This window comes from Gossypium raimondii, chromosome 7 (genome assembly GCF_025698545.1).
Source record: "Gossypium raimondii isolate GPD5lz chromosome 7, ASM2569854v1, whole genome shotgun sequence".
Taxonomy (NCBI): domain Eukaryota; kingdom Viridiplantae; phylum Streptophyta; class Magnoliopsida; order Malvales; family Malvaceae; genus Gossypium; species Gossypium raimondii.
In genome coordinates this window covers 32,911,052-32,932,117 of record NC_068571.1, presented here as the reverse complement: position 1 = coordinate 32,932,117, position 21,066 = coordinate 32,911,052, and the positions used below count along the sequence as shown (strand labels likewise).

Here is a 21,066-nt window from a genome sequence, read left to right as displayed (position 1 = left end):
GAGCCTACGTTCGACAGACGTGAGTTTGAGGATAGCGGAGAAGACTACTTGGTCGAAGTGTTTATCCTAGATGAGTAAAAATGTACAATTTTGATTAAGTATTTCTATATATATTCATACTTAGGCTAAATTAAAAAGAGGGGGTTTAGAGAGCTATTTTTAGAGTAGATTTTTAGGATTTAATTTTGGTTTCTGTTTATTTTCAATTTAGTCTTTTGTTCTAAAAACAATTTTTTTCTTCTTGTTTTGACTTGGATTCAATTTGGATTCAAGGCTTCATTTATTTAGTTCTTTCTAAATTTCTTTTGCGTCTTCTCTTGCGTTGCTTTTGTTTTCGTTGGTATAAGTTGTAAAAAACGTCACTATAACCCTATTTTGTTGTAATGAATTTTCAAGAAAAAGTTAAAAGGATGGTGCGTGACATGAAAAAACAAGACACTCTCTTTATTGTCTTTCTTCTCACGCTAGAATAAATATATTTTTGTTATGCTTTTTTAAAAAAGATAAATTCATTAATTCATTTAATGAATGGAACCATACGATTTAGGGAGAAAAAATAATAAACACTCGTCGTAAATGGTGAATGACAAGCTCCATTTACACAACAAAGGTTTTAGTCTCAACATCAATAGAACATCACGACACGTTGACAATTGACTTTGTCACAACTCAAGCACAACATAGCTAGAGTGATTGTAAGCACTTAATACGATAAGGAAATCAACCTTGGATGGTCCAAAGCGGCGAGCAAAAATCGAAAAAAGAGTTCAACATTTACCAAACTAGAGAGGACGACAACAAAAATATCCCTAAAATCACTTGTAAAACTGTAACAGCCTAATTTCGACCCTAATCGGACGTAGTGGTTTCAGGACCACAAATCTAAGTCTGAAAAATATTTTAATATTATTTTCTGTGTTTATTATGTGTGAATTTACATGTGTGAAAGTTTCGTGAATTTATTTTATTGTTTGACTGCTTAATTTGAGAATAGGGCTTAATCGCGTATAATAAAAATTAGTGGTTAATTATGAAAGAGCCTAATTGTTGTTGTCTTTATAATTTGGAGGTTCTATGATGCAATTAGCCCACTATATAAGTTAGTGGATGGTAATGGTCAAGAATGACCTTATATTATATGTTATATATGTATATTAGTAAAGGTTAACTTATTAAAATAATAATAATGTTAGTATAATGATAATAAAATAAAACACAAAATAAAAAGAACCATGCAAATGTTCATAAAATAGCCGAAACTTCAAAAGGAAAGAAAGAAAAGAGGAAAGATAGATTCGGCACTTGTATTCTTTGATTTAGGTATGTATTTTGTTGGGTTTTTGATAATTTTTACGTTTTTGAGATCGTTGCTTCGTGTTCTTCAAAACCCATGTCTTAATTTTTTGAATTGTGGATAATTTTGAAATGTGTCATTGATGAATGCTTAAGTTTTATGATGCTAGTAGGTGAAATATGAAATATATTTGTTAGATTAACATGTATTGTTTTGAATTTTGGTGAAATTGAGTAATTATGGTTAAATTATGAAAATAAATTTTTTAAGGGACTAAAATGCTAAATAAATGAGAAATATAGACTTGTATGGACACTAGGAATATTCGGCCATTAGGAGTGTAGTTAAATTCTGTGTATCTTGTGTTTTGAACAAAAATGATTAAATTGTAAAAAGTGTGAAATGTTAGGGGCAAAATTGTAATTTGCCCATTCATGTGTTTTAGGCTAAATTGAATAGAATGATGTTTAAATAAGCTTAATTTGAATATGTTTAGATCAAGAATTAAAGAAATTGGATTTGGATCAGGGAAAGACAAAAGTGGTCGAGTAGCCGATTTTTACAATCGATGTAACACCCCTAACCCGTATCCGTCGCCGAATTAGAGTTACGAGGCATAACCAAACAAACACAACCATTTCTTTTTTTTTTTTTAAACCAAACTGATCACAAACATGGAAATTAAACCATTTTCTCATGGCTATTTATATTTTACAATCCAAATCTAACCAAAATCATATTCAAACCTATACATGCCATAAGGCCGAGTTCAAAATTTTAACAAAATACCAAAAGAAGTCGATAGTGTGATAGACTATGCTGATGATCCCTGAGCTCGTAACGCGTCTCCAAAATCTATAAATCAAATGGACAAAAACAATCAAAGTAAGCTTTCATAGCTTAGTAAGTCTATAGCATATCTAAAATACATATAAAAGAATGTATACTTAACTAATACACATAAACAGACATATGTATAGACATTATATGCATATAATCAAGTTACCAACATAATCATTAACTGCATATACTGATTTCTAGTGTATTTTTCGTTCGCACTTCATCGGATCCATTTATATATAAATTTCCAAATACATATACCAATAACATATTTTTATACTTATCAATTACAAGTGCGAATACACTTATACAATTATAATCCACGTATGCGAATACGTTCATATATATATATATATATCCAACAATTTCATGACAACCAATATATGCACATACTCAATAATCACAAAGATTCAAACGTTTATACACTCATCAAACACATTGAAACAAATGTTCATATATTTGTCCATTACATATAATCAAAAGCATATATATATATATATATATATATATATATACCCAATGCATATAATCACTTAATTTAAACAGATTCACTAGCAATTCATCTACTAGGTTTAAAGTCTAATTCAGTTCACCGACACTTAGCCTGCTAGGCTTATAGCCTGATTCAGTTCACCGGCACTTAGCCTGCTAGGCTTATAGCCTGATTCAGTTCATCGGCACTTAGCCTGCTAGACATATAGTCTAAATAATTTCACTGGCAATAAATCCGATTGATACTGAGCTTTAACAAAAGAATCTCAATTCACAGAAGTTGTATCTCTTATTTGTATATAAAATCCACACAAAATTGAGCTCAATATTCATAACTTATATCTTTAAAAACACATGGATAAATATAAATTCCAATCATCAAATCTAACTTAAATAACTCAATAATTCAACCAAAACACATTTATGTATATATAACCTCATACTTTAGATTCCACTTCTAATATCATAAAATTTAACTTATAATATACTAGGTACCTTTAACATTTGAATTCCATATATACCCATACAATTTTATATACCATCTCAATACAGGACCTTATACATGTACATATATGCATATTCAATCTAACAAACATATATTACTCTATACTTATATTCAAACAAGAACATATACCTATATACTCATACATATACTGAATTTAACATATATATATATATATATAAATAAAATTTCATACTTATACTCAATATAAATATTTATTCATAAGTATACATACTTATTCACTCCAACTTATACAACTATTTTATACTAAATTCACACCTTATTCACACACATACATATGTTCGAATATATCTCATACCTTTGTAATTTCATACCTAATTTCAATACAACAAATTTTACATGTATATACATGTATATTCGAATATAATTTGTACATATATGTTCATACCTAAATTTATTTCAAGGTCATTCATATGCATATTTGCATATTCATAGTCATTCGAATCTAGCATATATATATATATATATATATATATAATTTCATACTTTCAATTCCAATTTTATACTTTTAAAATCAACTCAACACACATACCATTGATATACATACTCATATGCTGATTTAATAAAATTAAATAGCTAATAGACTTACCTCGGACGATGGAAAATCAAAATCGGACGATTATTCGACTAATTTGGCTTTTCCCCGATCTAACTCCGATTTCTTTGGTTCTTGATCTAAATATATTCAAAATAAGATAATTTATTTATTAACACATTCAATTTAATCCAAAAACACATAATTTGGAAAATTACTATTTTGCCCCTAATATTTACACCTTTTTGCAATTTACTCCATATTGCATAAAACACAATTTATACAAAATTTGCCCATACCACACAAGGGCCGAATATTCATGGTTCTCATACAAGTCCACACATTGCATTTATTTCACATTTTAGTCCCCCAAAAATTTAATTTCACAATTTAGCCCTATTTACTCAATTTCACTAAAAATTCCAATACAAAACATATTAATCTATCACATATCTTTCATTTTTCATCATCAACTATCACAAAGTCCAAGCATTCATCAATGGCACATTTCAAAATCATCAACAATTCACAAAATTAAAACATGAGTTTTGAAGAACACAAAGCAACGATCTCAAAAACGTAAAATTATCGAAAACCGAACAAAACACATACCCGAATTAAGCTCCCAAAGGTGCCAAATGTTTAAAGCTTCCAAAGCTTTATTTTTTTCTTCTTAGAATCGGCCAAGAAAGATGAACACATGCATGGCCATTATTTATTTATTTAATACATATTAATATACATTTTACAATTTTAACCTTAATGATTTAATTAGAAAACTATTTAATGGTTGTCTATTTTTGTCCATGCATAATTCTAGTGATTAAATTACAACATAAGGACTCCATATAATAAAAATCATAGCAAATAGGTACCTTTGCATATAGCATGCTAATTTTGCATTTTACACGATTAAATCCTTTTAATTAAATCGAGCACACCAACGATAAAATTTTCACACGAAATTTTCACACATATAAATTAACATACTGTAGACTAAAAAAATAATATTAAAATATTTTTCTGACTCAAATTTGTGGTCCCGAAACCACTATTCCGATTAAGGTCAAAACCGGGTTGTTACAATCGACGACATCTGAGGTAAGTTTATAAGCAAATAGACGTTGTAAATTTTAGATAAATATTAATTGTATATGCTGAAATGAAATATGCAAAATATATATATGTGGTAGCCGAATGTGTATATGTTTGAGAAGCAGGGATATACGTGAATGTGATTTGTTGATATTTAGCACTGAGTGTGCGAGTATGAAATAGCTACGGCTATATGATTAGCACTAAGTGTGCGGATTAAATGATGAGGTTTAATAACGAGCACTAAGTGTGCGAAACTAAATAATGATGTTAAATAACGGGCACTAAGTGTGCGAAACCGAGATCAATTTGGTTAAGTGAGAGAAGAGCACTAATGGTGCAACTTTATTAATGCTTCGATAAATTATTTAGTACAAATTGTACTGATTCGATGAATGATAAATGTGACACATATGTATATGTTGGTATAAGTATGTAATATTTAATTAATATATGCTATCAAATTTAGTTGGTTATGTCAATTGGGATACAAAAGTATGTGTGTGTGTAAAAAAGCCTATATATATATTAGGCCAAAGGGTAAGTATATGTGTGAAATCATAACTATGTTTTATATGCATTTATATATGAATGAGTACATTCGGTAAAGAGTGGTATATGATTTGAAGATGAAAAATAACTATGTTATTACTTAAAGGTATATTTGGCCAAGCTGAAATTGGTTCATAGATATATATTTGATATATAAGATTTGCAAGCTCGAATGTGTATATATGAATATTATTGCATTATTCGGTTTGTTATTGAATTATTAACGTCATTGAATTTTTTAATTGCTTCTGACTTACTAAGCTGTGATAGCTTATTGTGTATCTGTGTTTCCTTCGGTTTTATAGATTTTGGAAGCTAGTTACGGGCTCGGGGATCGTCAGCGTAGTCAATCACACTATCGTCCGTCCATCGGTACCTATAAAAGTTAAATTTAAAATCTATGGCATGTATAGGCTATACTACCCTTTTGAATATATTTTGAATGAAGTGTATATATATAATAAGCCATGCGAAAATGGCTTGTTTATTTTGACATGAATGGTTTCATGCTTTGATTAAATATTATGGTTGATGATTTGGCTATGTTTCTTAAATGGTTGAGACTAATATAAGTGATGTTATGCTTTGGAAGATTTTGAATTTTGATAATTATGAATATTGATTGTGATAGACAAGTAAAGTTAATTGATATGATACGGTATAAATATAAGCTATGTTTGAAATCATGGATGGAAATATTTTAATTTTCGGTAATTGAGATTGAATTTGAATTATCATTTACTATGTGAAAGTTGTATATTGATATACTATGAAATTATACAAATTCTTATGGCATATTCAGCCCAATGTTTTTATTTGCTTGTATTTATAAGGGTTGATATAGGTACATATGTTAAAATATAATGATTACATGTAAAATAGGTAAAATTTTAAATGTGAGTTTTGTATACACATTTGTGTCATTGTTATTTGTAATTGATTTGTTAGTCGAGTAGGCGAAATGAGGTATGGCCAAAAGTAGTATTTGAAATATTTTGCATAATTTTTAATTATGAGTTATGTGTTTACGAATATGTTCGATGCATGATATGAAATGACTCGTAATAAGTTGATATTACCTTTTTGATTTAAGACTTGGTTGGTTTAGTTGGTTGAACATGTGTATATATATGATTATTCGAATTTGAATTTGGTTCGGTAATACCTCGTAACCCTATTCCGACGACCTTTACGGGTTAGGGGTGTTACAAAAACCAATGTTACATGTATAAGCAAGACTGAAAAACATGCTACAAGAGCATACAAAAATTTTTAAAACTGAAAACTTATTAAATAATGGAAAAATTAAAAAAATATATAAAACTTAAGACAACATGAGTCCAAATCGACTCGTGACATCATTTATTATTCTGAAATACTCTCAAAACAGAAACAGATTAAGAAACTGACGAAAAACTACCCACTTTCCAAGAAAAACTATTGGTGGTCGGTGGAGTTTAAGTGAATGATAACCGTCATCATTTATCCATCACAACTTGTGAAGACCGCAAATATTGTTTTTTTTATGCTTTAATCATTCATCGATTTTATATTTAGCAAGTTTAATAACATTTTTTTTGAGTTAACAACCATTTCTATTTTAATATAGAATTATGTGTTTAAAAGAAAAAAAATCAATTAAACCGTACTTTTTGTCATCCAATTGCATTGTTGACTTGAGAATTTCAGTCAAAACAAGTTTGTTAGACTCATGTTAACCAATAATTTGGGTAAAAAATGTAAGGGGCCGTCAACGGCTTCGTGGTGTGTTGCCCGCTGTGTAAAAATGCTAATGTGGCATATTAGTTTGAAAATTTTCCACTTGTTTGACATGGATATTGATTTTAAATAGGAAATGAAATCACCCAACTCAAATCCTCATATTTTGAAGAAAAACTTTCGCTTCATATTATCAACAACCTACCCTAATTATTCTTTTATCTATTAGAACTGATTTTGGGATACTCGTCTAGGTTTATAAGTCCGTTCAAACAATGAGAGGGTTTGATTTAAAATATAGACTCAGAAAATAGGTTTAGACAAAAAATAAGGCCTATTTTCTAAATGGGCTAGGCCTCGAGTAGAATTTTTTACCTGGATCCGTCCCAAATCAGTTATTTTGTTGTTGTTTTGCTATCATTTCGTTATTATATTGCTTTTTTTATTATTATTAATTTTGCTACTAATTTATAGGTATTTGTTTGCTAAGTTGCAACCATATTAGTGTTATTTAAGTATAATTTTTTAATGTATTTTCAAATTGTTCAAAATATTTCTTTTAATATTTTTAGTGTATTTGATGCATTGTATTTTTTAAATTTGTTTTTATATAAAAATTAATCTAAAAAAATTAATACAAACAGACCAAACTAAGTTTAACATTTTTAATCAGGGTCGGATTTAAGTAAAATTTAAATCTATTTTTTTAAGTCGGGTTAGATCCGAGCCTGAAAAATAAACCTAAAATATTAACCTGATAATTAGGTCTTGTAAATACTCTTCCATTAGCGACATCAAAGAACAAACCCAACCTTTGTTACCCATGGATAAAATTTGTGAAAGTAGAAGAGAAGAGAAGAAGAGGGTTTGTTTTAGGGTTTACTTCTTCAAGCCTTTCATGTATTTCTACTTTTAGACTAAAATTGAAAAATTACAAGAATCAAATTGAAATAGAAATTTTGACATTTCAGAAACCATCCTTCTAAATTACTCCAAATGGAATCGTAGAATTTGCATGTAATGTCATCTGCTACAAATCTGCTAAAATTTCTATAAAAAAATATTATTTAAGAAATAAATTCGAGATTGATGATAATTTATGATTCAATCAACATATATAATCTTTCAAAACTTTTTAGTGGATTAAGTGGGAATTAAATGTTTGATAATTCAAAACAAATACATAATAAAAGAAATTTGTTCAAATTATTTCTTTAGCTAACCTTTTCCAATGAACTCCATTTTTCTACCTCCGTCGCAGCAAACTACACTTTCTTGGGGTAATTTTCTTACTTATAATAATCAAAGTTTCACCAAGCCCAAAATGGAAATGGATCTAAATTAGGGTTTAAGTGCCGGTAGAGAGTCACTAGGAAGCCCAACCGGCATAAAACTATTGGGATTTTAATTTAATTTTAACCCTTTCGGTGCTATTCCTGAAAGGAAGCGGGTGGTGGGAAATCAGCTGAAAATTCAGTAGCACTGAAAAATGTGGGGCTGTGCTGCTCTTTCAGTTGAGCTAAACAAAATATGCGCGCCTCTCCAATTTCACCCTCGCTAACTGCTGTTTCCACCGTCGTATTCCCGCCTTTCCCCGCCACCACCCGCTTCCTTCTCCACCCACCACCCTCCTATAAAGCCACCGCCTCTCTTTTCCTCTCAATTCCCTGTCCCAGGTTTCTTTTCTCCAAATCCAGGCCCTGCCCCTTTTGCTCTAACTCCGATGCTACCACAAACGAGGAGGATGATTTTTATTTTGACGTTGACGATGATGGGATTGTTTCTTCAGATGATGAGACACAACCATTGTCTGAAGACGGTGTCTTTATTGAGATAAAAAAGCTTGGAGGGAATTCTCGTAGAATTCGGTCCAAAATTGGGATTGAAGCCAACCTCGATACTGTTTGGAACATCTTGACCAACTATGAGAAGTTGGCTGATGTTATTCCGGGTCTTGCTGTCAGCGAAGTTGTCGAAAAGAAACACAAATTTGCTCGACTTTATCAGGTAAATCATTATCTCCCGTTTCTTTTCATTTCCTTTTTTATTCTGTCTTCTGTTTATCTAAATTTTAGTTGCATGTGAACTTTGGCAATGTCGTACTTATGTTAATTAAAACTTTTAAGTAAGATGCAAACAACTTTAGGATTTTTAGAACAAAATGAAGGCGTTTCTGGGTTTCTCTAAATATGGGTAGGAAATTTGTTGCACATGTTGAGGGTTTAAATGTGAGTGCCAATTGCTGGGTGGATCATTTGGAAAAAGAAAAAGGGCTATTTTGAGTTTCTTGAGTCCTACAGAGGGATGAGAGTAGAATGTAAGTACTGGGATTGAGAAGCTCTATTATATTAATCTTTTGATATTCTGGGCAATGAATCCATTTCCTTCACTCTATTACCTTTACTAGGAGTCGGATTGCATTTTGCCCCCTCCACTCAAAAAATGAGCAAATTAGTCCCTCTACATTAGATTAAAGAGTAAATTGTTCTTTTGTTAAAATTTTCGTTGTTAAAAACTGGTATTATGAGGTACACAGTGGCAAGCCATGCATAACTCTTTGATTATTTTGTCAGCCATACCATTTTTTACCAGTAGAAATTGATGAAAATTTTAACTGAAAAGACTAGTTTGCCCTTTGATTTAACATACAATAACTAATTTGCTCTTCTTTTTTTTTTTTTGAGTAAAGGTACAAAATGTAATTTGACTCCTAGTTCAGAGGCCTCTATGGTACTTTTACCTTGAGGGCAACCAGCCAAGCACATGTATATAATTTATAAATATTGGTTTATTGATGATACATGTCCCTCAACCTCACATTGCTAATAGTATTCTTTTATATATAATTGCTTGACGTTTTGTCCTTGGGTTGAGTGATTGCCTTCTGTTATCGATGTAATCATTGTGTTACATTCTTTTGACAGATTGGACAGCAAAGCTTGCCATTGGGTTTGAAATTTAATGCTAAAGGAGTTATAGATTGTTATGAGAGAGATCTTGAGATTTTGCCTTCTGGGAAAAAGCGTGAGATTCAATTCAAGATGGTTGAAGGTGACTTCACCATGTTTGAAGGAACATGGTTGATCGAACAGGTAGTGAATTAATTATTCTTAAGCTGTTGTGTACCTTTAAATCTTCTCCTTCAGTCTGGTTTCACGAAGTATAAAGTCACAATCTCATTGTTATAGTTTATAAAAAAAATATTTAGCTTTTAGAATTTTCAAGGGAAAACCAAGAAAAATTAAACCCGTTTTAGCCCAAATGGTTATTAATGCACCCTTTTGTAAACAGGGGATTTCCACCCGAAAGGAAGCTCTCATTTCCTGCTAAACCGAGACAGAATTTTGATCCATTGGCTCGTGCTATAAGTTTATATCCTCTGCTGCAAATGACTGAACTGTATGATATGATGAATTTGCATTGGCTTTAGGCACAGTTATCACTTGTTTTTCTCTTATCACAAATGCATTTCACGTACACTTTTACTTTTGCAATTTTTGTTGTCCCATTTTATGTTGACGCTGGTTGTCTAGTCCGGGTTTTGAGTGGTGTTTGCCCAGAGTTGTTTTTTCAACATTTTGCTCTTCAGGGTTGCATCTATCAAGTTGTATGGTATAGCTGGCATAAAGAAATCCATGTTTAGAAACTTGAGGCTTGGCTTTTCTCGCCATCTTTCTTGTTGGCATCTTTGTATTTTCGCTTCCTTTCTAAGGTCATGCAGCTTAGAGTTTGCAACCAGATTTTTCTGGCTGAATAGGTTGTGTATGTAAGGTTTGAACCTTGAATGATTTAAATATCTATTTTAATGAGTGAATGTAAGGTTAATTATCCAAAGGCTAATGACTTTCTTAATTGATGGGCTCTGCAGTTTAATAAAAGAAAATATGAAGGCGAAGAAGCATCTCTTGGTGAAGAATTTCAGACGACCCTCTGGTATTTAGTTGATCTTAAGCCGAAGATATGGTTGCCTGTTCGCCTCGTTGAGAACAGGCTTTCTATCGAGATAAAGACAAACCTTTTGTCTATTCGTGAAGAAGCAGAGAGACTGATAAGTGCTTTGAACTCTGCATAAAACTATGTGCTTGGACATATAATAAACTCAAAAGTATATAATCTAGTGAAGATCAAGTTTTTCTATTTTGGATAATTTTATTGAAGATTTAAGTCTCACATTGCAATAATGATACACCTCAAAATTCTAGCTCAAGCTTGAAGTTTATGCATTTAATATGTTTTATTTATTGGGAACTGGATAAATGTAATTTAAGGACTAAAGATTCTAAATTTCAATGTTCCTACAAAGTGAATACAGTTGCCAATGTTGGGCTTAAATACTCAACAAACTTGGTTGCTGGGCTTCATTGCAAACCTCAAACCTAAGTGCTTAATACTTTCTATATTACATCTTGGGAGAAAACAGTATGGCAAAAATGAAATGCAAAACAAATGCATGAAAGGTGTAAATAAAACAAAGATCTAAAACTGCACGTTGCTTTTGAAGGACTGACCAAATTGCCAACCGGAAGGTACCACATTAAGAGCGGCTTTAGTCCTTCCGTTGCCGGCTTGGATCTTGAAGGATAAGCTCTGGCCGCTTAGATAGCTTAAGCTCTGCCATTTGGCACCCCAATTTCTCGACATTGCTTCCCATTTATTGCTTCTGGATCCCTTTACCCATACCTTGTTAATCTCTCCAGCACCCCCAACGTTTGATATCAGAACTAGCTGAAAATAGTTCCTTCCGTTGATGGTGAATCTAATGCCCCCACTTCTCCTGCATGTAACCCTGGTAACCACAAGGATTTAAACCGGTGATGTCAGTTACTAATATCGTGATAAAAATGTTACGGTACTTAACTGCGGTTATAAGGGAAGAATCAAATTTCATACTTCCTGTAGAGGATTGGTACAATTCCAGCTTTGTATTTGGCTATGGTCTCAAACGCAGGTTGAGACATGTCGAAGTGTGGTCGGGGAGGATTACACCAACCACCAGTGTCACTTGGGAGTGCATAGTTGGGAGGACAGAAGTTGGTGGCGGTGATGGTAATAGATTTACCCTTGACACACCATTGGGGTGCATTTTTGGCATCACAAACTATTCGATAGCAGCCTCCACATGACTTTCCACCATTAAACAAAACTGTGCTAACTGCAGCTGAGCTTGTTCCATAACCATCTGTAAAGAGATTGCCATAACCACAAGCTCCTCCTGGGAAAACCAACATGGTAATCAATAATCATCTGTTCAAGATCAACAGCTCTTTTATAGAAAATAAATTATATGAATTGAGATCAGCACAATGGAGAGGAAGAAAAAGTTGTTTAAACTTACCCATTGTACCAGAAGCATCAACCCCACCATAGAATGTTGCATGGGCTGGGAACCAAACTGGTGCAGTTTCTGCTATGTTAAATCTAGTGGAAAAATATAAACCCACAAGGAGTATCGCAGTAGTGAATTGATAGGAACTCTCCATTATTCTATTTCTTTTCTCCCTTTCCTCTAAAAACAAAAGGATTGTTTCTTTTCAATGGTAATGCGCGTAGAGCTAAGAATGAGTTTGATGCAGCAAAGGGAGAATCCTATATATTTATAATCACTGCTGGACCACTAGTTAGTTGATAGAAAAGATTGTTGATGGAATTTTTTAACATTAAGATATCATTGCTCTATGATGATCCATATATGTTAGAAATAACCGTAAATCATGATGTCATACGGAAAATCTCATTTTATATTCAAACCCATGTGACAGTAGTTAAGAACCTTGATGCTGCACTTGAGTTTCCAATCTATGCAATCTTGGGGTGAAGGTGAAATATAATACTGTCAAGCTAAATGCATCATCGAATTTTCGTTTTATCAAAAGTAGAAGTATTTAATCATTAATATTGCATTGTTACAAAATAACCAAAAAGAAAAAGGAATCATCTTGGAACTTCTAAATTCTACAAATGGAATTATTAAGGTAAGAAAAAAATCAACCATCAATTTATCAAAACTGAACTCTGAAAAGATCAGATGTAATACCACAAGACAAACCTTTTATGTCAATTCCTTATATTTAAAAGTTCTAATACTAATTTTATCAACAAGTGTGAAAAAATAAGAGAAATTGGGAAAAAAAAGGAGAGAGAAAATTGGGAAGATTATAATCCATATAGACAGATCACTGCATCAAAAAATTATTTAGCTATTGAATAATACTAATAATAAAGAAAATACACCGACAAGATCCTATTGAGATTAGATCGAAGCAGGCTCTAATTATTATTGGCAATGACAAGTGATTTCCTACTTAATTTCATGGGATTCAGACGGTGCTGGGATTTTTATGTAAATTCAATGTATTATACTATCCGTGGTACTATATAAATCTGCACTACAGTAGTGCTTCAAATTGTCAAGCAGGCAATATAAAATTACAAGAGGAGTTTAAATAGTTTCTAGGCAGAAACCATATGCTTTAAATCTTGGAATCCATTTCTTAATTTCTGCAACTACGATTTTCAACAGTTACGAAATTCTGCAAGTGCAACCTATATTATCTGCACTCAGATGACCGTTAGATGCAGATTTAGGCTCGAACATGAATATGTTGATATATGACTTTCAAAAACAAAAGGATTATACCTTCTATAGGCATATCAAAAAGTGGAAAGTCCAAAAACGTAGACTGCTACTAAAGAATCAAAGTCAACTAACCCATAATTAATCCATGTTTATACAGATTTTGTAGCAGCAGTTACATTGCAATGCAACCATCATGAATCTGCAATTGTTGTAGCCTTATTTTTATACAAGAAAAACAGGCAATAAATATATATTTTATGGTTGATAAGTACAACCATATATCATGGCATGTCTTAAGGGACATACATCTATATAGCACATGGGTGAGACCATGCCATCTCTTACTAAACTTTTCATCTAAAAAAATTGCTCACACGTGGCTTCACGTTCATGAATTTAATTGGTTGGTAAGGGAAATTATATTTAATTTTTATTACTATAAGAAAGAAAGTGAAATCAAGAGGGCTACCTTTCAAAGAGGCTTTTACATTGTAAATTCTATCTACCAAACAAGTAATTAAGAATGGGATACCTTAGGCATGTATTGATTTTCATCATATTAGCTGATATCAAGAAAGCATATAAAAACAGCAGCGAATGGAATTAATTATTATTCCAACCAGAAACTACTAAAAAATCTGGAAACCATCTAACCTCAACAAATCACTTAACTTCTATGTTCAAGAACAAATGTACATGGAATTTGAAATGGAATACAATGCGAGAATTTACCTTTCAAGAATCAAATATAGGATTCTGAAGCAAAAAACGAGCATTATTCAACAGAGCACTAGCCTCCTCGTTTGATGCATCTACTAATCTCAGTTCCTTGATCTCTTCCTGCCATTTCTTCATCTGCTCTCTATGTATCCTAAAACAAAACCATAAATCTAAATTTAGAAAGAAAAAAAAGAAAGAATCTCATCCATCTATAGATTATAGAATAGAAAATAGTAGTAGTATCCCACAGTATCAGCCATTGTTCAAATTCATTGCTCAGTTCCTTGAACATTGTCTCCCTTGATCCCAATAGCTCCGAAACCTCCATAAGTTAAATGAAAACAAATAGTTATATAATTTATGAACAACTGCGTATATAAACCAGAAAGGACTGTGATTAATAATGCTTATGGTTGCCAATTGTGTAAAGTGCTCGATCCTTTCAAGAATATGAGAGATATTCAGTTCCATTCCTTCTAATCCAACAAGGTGTGTCTCAGATTGTTCTTTCTCTGTTACTTCCATAACATTTCCATTGCTAATTTGATCTTAATTTGATTGATAAACAAAATAAAAATCAAAGAGGCTTTACGTTTGGTTTCATGCGTGTCCTCAAAGCTTCATTCCTTTCACTTTCCATCTCAACACCATCATGAAATCCAGCAAACAAAACGGATTGAAAAATATTCCTCTTAATAAAACTCACCGAACAAATCATTGAGAAAAACTTACCTGAAAGAGAAAGCAAGATAGAGTTTAGAATTTGGAAAGACACTCGGTTTTTTCAAATTCGAAAATCAGGAATGCGCGCGAATTTTATGTAATTTGGGTTTTAAATTGGGTACAGTGGTAAAACGGGTCGGATCCGAGGGATGGTCCGCAAGAAAGATTATGATTGGGCCTTTTTAAGGGCGAAGAAGGAGATTTACTTTTGTATTTTTGTGGGTTAAAATTCAAACCTAACCCATTTAAAAATAAAACTAAAATCCAAAGCTTAATACAAAACTAAACTTCAACCAAAGATATTTGACCTTTTTTCACTTATTCTTCGGCTTTATTTTTTCTTTTCGTTTGGACTTTTAATCAATAACGACAAATCTTGATTATATTGGTTATGGGTTTGATTTCATCATCAATGTCTTATAATAAGTAAACGTATAATTACATATAATTGCAAATATAGTAAAAAAAAGAAAGAATATACGAATGGCATAATTGCATTAGTTGTTGGATTAAATCGGTGAGGTAAATGTGATGGAAAAAGGAAAAGGAAAGGAAAATAGTACTGAAAAGGAGTTAGTTTGAGTTTAATTCCCTAGACACTCATGCACTCTACAGTCCTATGTTCACACTTTGGAACTTTACCCAATCTTCTGTCTCCATCTGTTTTCTAATTCCTTCTCTTTGACGGTCCATTTCGTTGTCACCTTTTACACTTCTGCAGTTCCCCAGTTTCACACTTCAAATCAAACTCCTCCTACCTTTCGAGTTCCAGCCCGCCCATATCTCCATATCTCCATGTTTAAATTCTCGCTTCACTTCTCTGCTTTTCCCTGGCCAACCCTTACAGCTTCTTTCTTTTCATTTTTTATTCCTTTCGTCGTTTGAAACTTGAAACGGAAACCTCCATCCGGGCAGCAGAAAGATGCCACCCGCACCTAAGTTTCAAAAACATCGTCTTTCACTTATTACACTGCTCTTCTCTGTTCTTGCTAGCCTATTGGTGAGCAAGGCAGTTAGCTTGGCAGCTGTTTTAAGTGATAAAGATGCTTTACTGCAACTCAAATCTGCTGTAGTTGAAGACCCACTAGGGTTCACTTCTAGTTGGAACCCAAATGATAAAGACCCTTGCCTTTGGCATGGTGTTTCTTGTGACCCACTTGAAGGTCGAGTCATCACCCTTAATCTTTCCTCTAACCTCAATTCTACATGTTCTGTACTTCAACTCTCTGCATCAAAAACAGCAGCAGTGAAAGGTGATCAAGTTAGAGGTAATTTTACTTTGCTATATCCTTGTTTGCATGTTGGTGTTGATGGCAATATTTCATTTGTTGGATTGAGGGGTAGGTTATCTCCTGCTATTGGCCACCTTACAAAGCTTAGAGTTTTGTCACTTGGGTTCAATGAATTCTTTGGTGAGCTGCCTTTAGAAATGGGAAAGCTTAATCTTTTGGAAGTTCTTGATTTAGGTTTTAATGCTTTTCATGGTCCTATACCAGCCGCCTTAAAGAAGTGCACTTCATTGAGGGTTATTAATTTATCTGGGAATCAATTGAATGGAACCATTCCTGCAATTTTTGGGCCGATTACAAGTTTTCAAGTTGTTGACTTTTCTTTCAATAAATTGAGTGGTGAAATTCCAAATGAGTTAGGCGAAAATTGTGGGAGTCTAATGCATCTCCATCTTGCAAGTAATGGGCTTTCAGGTTCAATTCCGTCCAACTTGGGTAACTGTGGTGAGCTCAAGTCTTTGATACTGTCTTCTAATATATTGCAAAATGATATTCCTTCAAGTCTTGGTAAACTCGAGAATCTTGAAGCGTTGGACTTGTCCAGGAATTTCTTGAGTGGACTTGTACCGCCGACTTTGGGGGATTGTAAGCAGTTGAAATTGCTTGTGTTGAAGAACAAGAATGGTCCTCTGTTTTCAAGAAAAGGCTCCAGCTTTATATTTCATCAAGAGGAGTACGGGGAGGGAGATTACAATTTTTTTGAGGGTGAACTACCTGAGAGTATTGTTAAACTTTACGGTATCCATGTCCTTTGGCTGCCAAATGTGAATTTGGAAGGCATTTTTCCGCAGACTTGGGGGTCATGTTCTAACTTGAAAATGTTGAATGTAGCACAAAATTTCTTGACTGGACAAATACCTGCGTCCTTTGGTAATTGTAAGAACTTGTTTTTCCTTGATTTGAGCTCCAATAACTTGTCTGGTTCGCTTCCAGCTGCAATTCCTGTTCCATGCATGGTTGTATTCAATATCAGCCAAAATTCCTTGTCTGGGAACATTTCAAGATTTTCTCATGGTGAGTGCTCTAATGGTTCCCTGAATTTGTCAATGTCATATATGGACCTGGTTGGATTGTACTCTTCTTTCTTTTATAGGAATGCTCTCATAAATGTTGGTTCTGGTCCTTCCCCATTTTCGTTGAGTGAATTTGTTGTATTGCATGATTTCAGCAGGAATCAGTTCACTGGCTCAGTTCCTCCCTTTATTATTTCTTTATATACTTTGTCTGCTAAGCTGAATTATGGTTTCTGGTTGAATGGGAACAATTTTGAAGGTAATCTTTCTGTATATTCTTTTGATCCTTGTCTAAGGTTGGATGGTTTGATCTTTGATGCTAGCAACAACAAAATCGTAGGTGAACTTCCTTTAAACATGGGTCACACTTGCAAATGCTTGAAAATTTTGAGTTTAGCGAGCAATGAATTTGTTGGCTCAATTCCTACATCATTCACTGACATGGTTTCTCTGCTTAAGCTTAACCTCAGTGAAAACAGATTGCGAGGTCCTATTCCGTTATATATTGGAGAGATGAAGGAGATAAGGTACCTCTCGCTTTCTAATAATAACTTTTCAGGCACGATGCCTTGGGATTTAGTTCAACTGTCATCGTTAGAAGTTTTAGAGCTTTCTTCAAATTCTCTCTCAGGAGAGATACTACCTGATTTGGCTGAGCTCAAGCACCTTAGTGTTCTGCGGTTAGATCATAACAAGCTCACTGGGCGGATACCATTTGGCTTTAGTAACATGACTGCACTTTCAGTGTTCAATGTTTCTTTCAACAATTTGACTGGATCTATCCCTCTGAATTCGATTTCATTAAATTGTGAAAGTGTGAAAGAAAATCCTAACCTTCAGCCATGTCGCACTGATCAATCATCCTCTGAATTGGAGCGACATCACTTTGGAAATATTTCACAAGGAGGCCGTTCTCCCAGGGAAAACATACAAACAAATCGTAGTGAGTTCAATCAAATAGAAATTGCCTCCATCACGTCGGCTTCGGTAATTTTTCCTGTCCTCATAGCATTGATTTTCTTCCTTGTATGCATGAAGAAATTCGCATGCAATGCTGTATCGGATCATGTATCGGGGAGAAAAGAGGTGGTAACTTGCAATAGTATCAGCATACAGCTGACATATGAAAATGTTGTTAGGGCCACTGGTTGTTTCAATCTCCAAAACTGCATTGGTAGTGGAGGTTTCGGAGCTACATACAAGGCTGAAATAGTTCCAGGAGTTGTGGTTGCGGTGAAGCGGCTGTCATTGGGTAGGTTTCAAGGTGTTCAACAGTTTGCTGCTGAGATCAAGACTCTAGGACGGGTGCAGCATCCGAATCTTGTAACTCTTATAGGTTACCATGTTAGTGAGGCTGAAATGTTCCTGATCTACAACTACTTGCCTGGTGGCAATTTGGAAAATTTCATTCAGGAGCGCTCAAGGAGGACTGTGGAATGGAGGATGCTACACAAGATTGCTCTGGATATAGCATGTGCCCTTATGTACTTGCACGACGAGTGTGTCCCTCGAGTATTGCACCGTGACATCAAGCCAAGCAACATTCTTTTGGATAAACACTTCAATGCATACCTATCTGATTTCGGCCTTGCTAGGCTTCTTGGCACATCTGAGACTCATGCAACTACTGATGTTGCAGGAACTTTCGGATACGTTGCCCCCGAATATGCCATGACGTGCCGTGTCTCTGATAAGGCCGATGTGTATAGTTATGGTGTTGTTGTTTTGGAGTTATTATCGGACAAGAAAGCCTTGGATCCATCTTTCTCTTCCTTTGGAAATGGTTTCAACATTGTGACATGGGCGAGCATGCTTCTAGCTCAAGGACGAGGATGTGAATTTTTCATGGCCAGGCTATGGGATACAGGGCCTCAACATGATCTAATCGAGGTGCTTCATTTGGCCGTAATGTGTACAGGTGAATCTCTTTCATCCAGGCCTTCAATGAGGCAAGTTGCCCAAAGGTTGAAAGCCATTCAACCTCCCACATCTTAAAATGCCTCTTCTGTAAGTCATCAGTGCCATTGATTAATGATTGATGTCCAATTAATAGCTCCTATATGCCTTTCTTAATGCAGCACAGGCAAATTGTCATTTTCTTTTATCTTCAGCCTCAGCTAAATTATACATGCTCATGCTTGTATTTTAAAATATTCTTCAATATTTTATTTAAAAGTGATACGAGAAATTTCAATTTAATAAATCAACTTTGAGGAATTAAACTCATGTATATTCAATAGAATATACTCTTTTGTATTCTTAAAACAAATTAAAAATTAAAAGCAATGTTTGGATCATTTTTCATTTCCCAAGTTATCCCTTATTCTTGTTTTTAACTAACTTTAACATTCAACTTGAAAAAGTCAATTTAAAAGTTAGATTTACAAAACATTTAAAGTTTATATTATATATATACATCATAATATTACCATAGTTATTTGTACTATAATCTGAGTTACCAAAATAGTAATAATATGGACACGACAAAATAAGAATAAGTTGCATTTGAGTCAATTATTCTATCACTTACGAAATTTTTATGAATTTAATATAATTATGATTCATATATTAAAATTAGATATTAAACGCTTAAAACATCTAAAATTAATCTCATCAATTGCAGCAAGGAAAAACTAAAAGTTTTGCGGCTAATTTTTCCACATTCAATCTCATCAAAATCATAGTCTTTGATCTGTCACCAAAAAAAAAAAAAAAATTACCCATTCATTTTAATCCTACTCATTTTTTCTTGTGTTTTTTTTGTTTTATGCTCTCTTTATTTTCATCTTTCTTTGCCTTTTTTTTTTTGTTTGTTTTTCATGCAGATCAGCGTCGGCGTCGGCTCCGCTCTTCCTAGATCATTAAAAATAACATATATATTTTATTTATACCTGAAAGTAAATTCTTGATTTGAAATGTGGGGGAAGAAATGGTAGGTTTGGAGAAGAAGAAGAAGAGCGCTTTATATTGTAAATTTAAAAAATTCAAATTTCCGAAATTTAAAGTTACTCAAAAACCCAATCAATCTAATAAGGAGAGTTACAGAAAAGAAATTATGAATTTAGAAAAGAATTAGGGTACTTTGTATAATAATTTAAAAAAAACTCAAAATTTACCGAAGAACCCAAACAATGTAGTCAAACATTTTGCTTTTCTCTATTGCCATTTTCTTTCTTAATTTTTGCTCTTTTTTCATAATTATCAGGAAAATCCGATCATTGATGGTAGAAATTTTACGATTCTCAAGAATAAAAGTAGAATTGCAAGTTTAGATTTTGTTTCTTGAAAACACAAGCAGTAACAATTGGTCTAATAGTGAAATCTAAATCTTATATTTAGATGTATTTTGCTAAGGTTTTAGCGCTTTGACAAAAAATAAAACAAAATAAAATAAATTTTGCAAAGAAATTTCTAGGTAAAACAAAATGAAATTGATATGATTATGAAAAATAAATGGAATTTAGTTTGAAAATTTTAATTTTTTATATAATAAAATTTACAAAAATGTTAGTTTAAATTTTTTAAACTTTAAATTTAAGAATTTTTAGAATTATACATATTTAAATATGTTTATATTTAAAAAATATTTTTAATTATTTTATAGATTTTCTAATAAATTTTAGTCTAATATTTTTAATTTTTTTACAATTGTTAAGAAAATTTTAAAATTTTAAAACCAAATTAGCTATTAACC

General features: G+C 32.8%; 3 protein-coding genes across 7 annotated transcripts; 2 read left to right on the top strand and 1 right to left on the bottom strand.

Moving 5' to 3' along the window:
• The first annotated feature begins 8,460 nt into the window (after window positions 1-8,460).
• Window positions 8,461-11,257, top strand: LOC105795261 (uncharacterized). 2 transcript variants are annotated; one of them, XR_001134229.2, is made up of 4 exons: window positions 8,461-9,057; window positions 9,975-10,142; window positions 10,342-10,449; window positions 10,919-11,066. XR_001134229.2 is itself a non-coding variant. In XM_012624810.2 (3 exons), exons 1-3 carry the CDS (start codon window positions 8,581-8,583, stop codon window positions 11,120-11,122), a joined length of 849 nt encoding a protein of 282 aa, XP_012480264.1. In that variant the 5' UTR covers window positions 8,462-8,580; the 3' UTR covers window positions 11,123-11,257. The 2 variants fall into 2 exon arrangements, 1 of the variants encoding a protein (XP_012480264.1); XM_012624810.2 differs by lacking the exon at window positions 10,342-10,449 and having other exon boundaries at window positions 8,462-9,057; window positions 10,919-11,257.
• Window positions 11,258-11,371: 114 nt separating this feature from the next.
• LOC105795272 (putative expansin-A17) lies at window positions 11,372-15,131 on the bottom strand. 4 transcript variants are annotated; one of them, XM_052634026.1, is made up of 6 exons: window positions 14,940-15,131; window positions 14,596-14,669; window positions 14,360-14,498; window positions 12,386-12,442; window positions 11,941-12,262; window positions 11,372-11,836 (listed from the first exon to the last, which is right to left on the bottom strand). In XM_052634026.1, exons 4-6 carry the CDS (start codon window positions 12,387-12,389, stop codon window positions 11,527-11,529), a joined length of 636 nt encoding a protein of 211 aa, XP_052489986.1. In that variant the 5' UTR covers window positions 12,390-12,442; window positions 14,360-14,498; window positions 14,596-14,669; window positions 14,940-15,131; the 3' UTR covers window positions 11,372-11,526. The 4 variants fall into 4 exon arrangements, with proteins under 4 accessions (XP_052489986.1, XP_052489987.1, XP_052489988.1 ...); XM_052634027.1 differs by lacking the exon at window positions 14,596-14,669; XM_052634028.1 differs by lacking the exon at window positions 14,940-15,131 and having other exon boundaries at window positions 14,596-14,867.
• Window positions 15,132-15,677: 546 nt separating this feature from the next.
• On the top strand, window positions 15,678-19,501 carry LOC105795300 (LRR receptor-like serine/threonine-protein kinase RPK2). Its single transcript, XM_012624869.2, has one exon. It carries the CDS (start codon window positions 15,993-15,995, stop codon window positions 19,365-19,367), a length of 3,375 nt encoding a protein of 1,124 aa, XP_012480323.1. The 5' UTR covers window positions 15,678-15,992; the 3' UTR covers window positions 19,368-19,501.
• The last annotated feature ends 1,565 nt before the right edge of the window (window positions 19,502-21,066 follow it).